Source organism: Passer domesticus, chromosome 30, assembly GCF_036417665.1.
Source record: "Passer domesticus isolate bPasDom1 chromosome 30, bPasDom1.hap1, whole genome shotgun sequence".
NCBI classification, from domain to species: Eukaryota; Metazoa; Chordata; class Aves; order Passeriformes; family Passeridae; genus Passer; species Passer domesticus.
In genome coordinates, this window is record NC_087503.1 from 959062 (window position 1) to 964359 (window position 5298).

Genomic DNA, 5298 nt, shown 5'->3' on the forward strand with positions numbered 1-5298 from the left:
CATGGCTTCAGTGCTTTGGTACCAAGTGGTTGCCACAGGGTCACCATCACCCCACTGAGCTGGGTTTTGGTGGGTTTTGGTGGGGTCTGCAGTCCCTGTCGTAATGTGGTTGGTGCAGTTCACACGCCACAATCTCTGGGCTGGCAACTCTGGGTATTTATTTTAAAGTCACATTTAAGCTGCAGCTTTGTCTATTCTATTATTCATGTTCAGATTGCCAGGATTCACTGTGATCCACCTGTGACATATATACCAGGGCCATAAAACTCTGAAAATCTTCACTACTCAGCCCAACAATTCCAGCCCATCTTGTCTTCTTTTAAACAGCAGAAAATTGTCAATCCCTCCTGTGATCTCAGGACAGCCACACAGCAGGACAGCACCCGAGCACCCAAGAGCTGAGGACTCACACAAGGCACAGAAGGACAGTGCAAGTGCAAAGAGAGCGTCTCTTTGAAAACACCAAGTGCTCAAGCTCCCTGGCACAGCTGCTGTGCTGGGACTCTGTTTCTCTCTCTCTCTGCACACAGGCACTGCCCTACCAGATTGAGATGAGGTTTCAAAGGAAGGATTTTTGGAAAACAAATACATGAAGGATCCTTTATTTTGCTAAAGTGCACAGAGGAGGTGATTCCACATTTATACAGTCTGTGGGCAAAATTCAGGGTGTAAGAAGGGAGGTAGAAATGGGATGAATAACCAAATTTCATTGTGCACAAAATTATCACAAAATAGAAAAGGAAATCCCCCACATGCACACAACCACTATGAAGTATTTTAAAGGAGAGGCTGGACCTGCAATGCCTTTCTCTTTAGACTATGGAGGACAAAACAAGCAGTTAGTGTTTCCGAAAAAATCCAGTAATCAGATTCCTCAAGATATCCTTGAGCTCCTGGTTCCTCAGACTGTAGATGAGGGGGTTCAGGGCTGGAGGCACCACCGAGTACAGAACTGAGAGGGCCAGATCCAGGGATGGGGAGGAGATGGAGGGGGGCTTCAGGTAGGCAAATGTGCCACTGCTGACAAACAAAGAGACCACAGACAGGTGAGGGAGGCAAGTGGAAAAGGCTTTGTGCTGTCCCTGCTCAGAGGAGATCCTCAGCACAGCCCTGAAGATCTGCACATAGGAGAAAACAATGAACACAAAACAGCCAAAACCTAAAAAAAAACTTATGAGAAGAAGCCCCAGATCCCTGAGGTTTGAGTGTGAGCAGGAGAGCTTGAGAATGTGTGGAATTTCACAGAAGAACTGGCCCAGGACATTGCCATGGCACAGGGGCAGGGAAAATGTATTGGCTGTGTGCAGCAGTGAATAGAGAAAGGCACTGGCCCAGGCAGCTGCTGCCATGTGGGCACAAGCTCTGCTGCCCAGGAGGGTCCCGTAGTGCAGGGGTTTGCAGATGGACACGTAGCGGTCGTAGCACATGATGGTCAGGAGGAAATACTCTGCTGAGATGAAGAACAGAAAGAAAAAGAGCTGTGCAGCACATCCTGTGTAGGAGATGGTGGTGGTGTTCCAGAGGGAATTGTGCATGGCTTTGGGGACAGTGGTGCAGATGGAGCCCAGGTCGCTGAGGGCCAGGTTGAGCAGGAAGAAGAACATGGGCGTGTGCAGGTGGTGGCCGCAGGCTACGGCGCTGATGATGAGGCCATTGCCCAGGAGGGCAGCCAGGGAGATGCCCAGCAAGAGGCAGAAGTGCAGGAGCTGCAGCTGCCGCGTGTCTGCCAATGCCAGCAGGAGGAAGTGGCTGATGGAGCTGCTGTTGGACATTTCCTCTGGCTGCACATGGGGACCTGCTCATGGAGAAAGGATAATGAAGAGTTAGAGGAGATGTCTGTAACCAAAATCAAAGCCATTTCCCATACACCCTCCTCTGTAACACACACTGACAAGCTTCTGTATTTAAGAGTTCTGAGGTTTTCTTTTTAATCTCCATCTGTATTTCTCTAGGTATTCTTGGACATCAGAAACCCTCTGCATTTCTGCTGCCTGCAGTGAGAACAGAGCACGTTCTGTGAGGCAAAGTGATGAGTGGAGACTGAGGGGAGATGGTCTGTCAGTTGATTCTGTTCAGAGTTTCTCTGGGCTTTCACTTTTCTCAAATGGAGGATGTTCACACTCCCAAGTTTTCCTTAAAGATCACCAGATAGTGCTGGGAAGAGATGGATCCACCACAGCCCAGCTCCACATTTGTAGACAAGGGCTTTGCTCATTTCACCAACCCAGCAGCATTTTCAGTGTCAGAGCACATCTGCTATTCCCCATCAATCTTATAACTCAGAGATGCTCTAGGAGAGCTTTGCACCTTGGATTGAAGCTCCCAGCTTGAACTGAAATCTCAGGGAGAATTCCAAGTGTTTTTATGCTGGCATTGGATGAAGGGAGATGCAGCTCCTTGCCTGGCTGCACTGACAGCATTGCCCAGAGCCGGGCACTGGGCACAGCGTCACCCTGAGCCAGCTGTGCCCCCTCCCAGAGCCCCCAGGGCCGGGCAGCTGCTCCCAGCCCTGTGCTCTGCAGAGGGAACTGGGCCCAGGGCTGCAGAGCTGCCCCACGGCTCTGCTGCAGCTCTGCCTGCACAGGAGGGGCTTCACGCCTTGGAGCCACGGCCCTGAGGGCAGAGGCTTGGCTGGGGGACAGGAGGGAGGGGGCTTGTTCAGAGTGGGGGGCTGCACTGGAGGGGATCCTGTGGACATCTCTAAACTCTCCCTGCCACAGCATTGCTGGGTTTTGTTTTCTGTCATTGCCAGATCTTCTCTCTGCTTCCTGGAGATTTTCCTCCTGCAGGTGTTTCCTTGTGCCTGATCTCTCCCTGCCAGCACCCACAGACCCCAAATCTCTGTGCACTCTCCTGGGCCTGACGGAACCCTGCCTGTTTGCAGGGCACTGGCTGGGGACAGGTTCTGTTTGCAGCTTGGAGAAAGGACGGCTCAGACTGAGCCTGATGGCTCCAGCAAAGGTGATGCTGCTGTTGTCCATGGGCAGAGAGGCTGAAAGCACATCAGGGATCTTCTGTGAACCTACTAATCACTAAAAGATAATTCATAATCAACCTTTAATATTTATCTCACCTCCCTGCCATTCTTGAATAGTATAAAATTGAATATAAAGTGTAAGAAAATTTCCTCATATTTATCAAAATCCTTGTTCTGGAAATATTCTATGACTGAACAGAACCCCTCAGCATGTCAGAGGTCCAGGAGCATTTCACCTCCCCTGCACCAGAAATACTCAGAGTTGTACTCACAGAGTCTGCAGGCATTGGGATGTTCCAGCTTTAGGAGATGGCTCCAGGAGCTGCAGCTGCATTGTCCTGCAGCCAGAGGTTCCTGTGCCAAGGGCTGGCAGTGATTCTGCCCCAGGCACTTCTCAGCACCTTCCCAGCCCTGACTGATTGAAGCTCTCTGTGCCTCTGGGCTGTGCCCGGGCTGGCTGCAGGCAGTGCCCCAGCCCTGCTGGGCTGCCACAAGAGCTGCTCATCAAGAGAAATGTGCTTTTGAAGCTCTTCTTGCTTACCAGGAGCTGCCTCAGTGCCAGGAGCCCAGCCCAGTTCAGCAGCACAGACACAGCACCAGGACTTTAATGACCCTCTGGGGCTTTGTGCTCAGGCCCTGAACATCAGTCCCTGAGAGGCAGCTGAAGAAACCTCTCCAGAACTCCAAGGCAGAATCCAACTCCAAAGTTTCTTGGACTTTTAATGGGTCCCACTGAGGGACACGACTGAGAAAGTGTCCCCAGGACCCAGGCAGAGCAGAGAACTGGAGGCAGTGATGACAGGTGGGGACAAAGAGAAGCCAAGTCTTGGTGGCCTGGGACACAGCAGGGTCTGTGCCAGCAAGGGCTGGGAGGAGACACCTTGTCCTGAGGCCCTGGGGCCTCCTGGCACAGCCCCAGCCAGGCTGGGCACTGTCAGCCCCTTGTCCTGCCCTCAGCATCCCCCCCTAGCCCACATCCCAGTGGCCTCAAGGATCTGCTGGAAGGAGTCCCTGAGGAGCCTTGCTCAGCAATGGCCCTGGGGGCTCCTGAATGCTCCCAGGGACTGCAGGTTTTTCAGAGGACTTTGGGTTTGGCTTTTGCCTTGGAGTCTCTGAGAGGTTTCTGCAATCATGGCCTCCAATTATCTGCTGTAATTAGTCCCTGGAGAGGCTTTGTCAGTAACAACACTCAGTGGGGCTCATTAATGCTTCAGGGTACTTCAGTTATTTTAAGGTACTTGGTGTTTCCTTTTTGATACTGACTCTGTGAGAGGTTTGTGAATCATGGCCTCCAATTATCTGCTTTAATTAGTCCCTTGAGAGCTTTGTACTGACACTCATTGAGACTCATTAATTCCTTGAGATACTAAAATTTTTTAGGGTACTTTGGAATTTCCTTTCCACACTGAGTCTCTGAGATGGTTTTGTGCCATCCTGCCCTCTAATTCTCTTCTCCAAGGAGTCCACGAGGAGGCTGTGTTGGGGATTGACCTCACTGGGACCCTTAATTCCTTGAGACAGTTTGGGCTTTGACTCCTGGAAAGGTTTGTGCAATCTCTTCTCAGGCCCTGAGGTTCAAGGACTCAGCTCCAAATGCACCACAGGGCTCATTAGGATCAAACAAGTTTTGAGAAACCATTGCCCTGCCTTAATTTTCTTCTTTTGTTGTGCAGTTCATCAGGAAAGTTTCTGTAGTGGTATTGGTTTGCCAAACTGAGATTCTAGGCTAATGCATCAATTAGTGTGGTGGGTTCAGTGTTGGCTAATTATCTGTGCACTCACTAGGATGTACTTACACATTTCCTGCTGTGAGACAGGAGTAGGTGGAAGGCAAAGTGGGCTCAAAACTTTAAAAGCGTATAAAGAAAATTTTATCAATAGTAACTAAAAGAAAGAGTAATAAGAATCAGAACAAATCTTTCAGAACACTTCTCCTCTCTCTACAACCTTTTCTTCCTTACTGACAATGTAAGGAGACAAAACACAAGATTTTCAGTCAGTTTACTGTTGGGTTGTGCTTTTAACTGGTTCTAGCTGTTTTGAGTTGTACTTTGTAAATTGGTGCATTCTATTCTCCCCTCATGCTAATAGTGCTTCTGCCCAGTTGCCTCCTCTTCTGAATCCCCTGTCAGTTTCCCTATCTCCTCCCTGGTTACCCTAAGAGCCATTGCATCCCTTTGCTCTGTCCCTCCCTGGTGCCCTGCCTGTCACTTGACGACCCAGTCCTTTCATCTAGAAGCTTCTCTTTAGGGCGTTGAGTGATTGGCTCAGGGGCTGGGGCCCCTCCCCAGGTTACCTGTGTTTAGTTGTACAATAATGTC

The 5298-nt window shown here is 50.2% G+C and overlaps 1 protein-coding gene across 1 annotated transcript; it reads right to left on the reverse strand.

The window, feature by feature from the left end:
• Positions 1 to 494: 494 nt before the first annotated feature.
• Positions 495 to 1772, reverse strand: LOC135287700 (olfactory receptor 14A16-like). Its single transcript, XM_064400924.1, has one exon. The coding sequence runs from the start codon at positions 1770 to 1772 to the stop codon at positions 840 to 842; it is 933 nt and encodes a 310-aa protein (XP_064256994.1). The 3' UTR covers positions 495 to 839.
• Between the last annotated feature and the right edge of the window lie 3526 nt (positions 1773 to 5298).

Bases quoted from the DNA above. Each gene is read 5' to 3' on its own strand.
- LOC135287700 (XM_064400924.1), bottom strand. From the start codon at position 1,772: ATGTCCAACAGCAGCTCCATCAGCCACTTCCTCCTGCTGGCATTGGCA.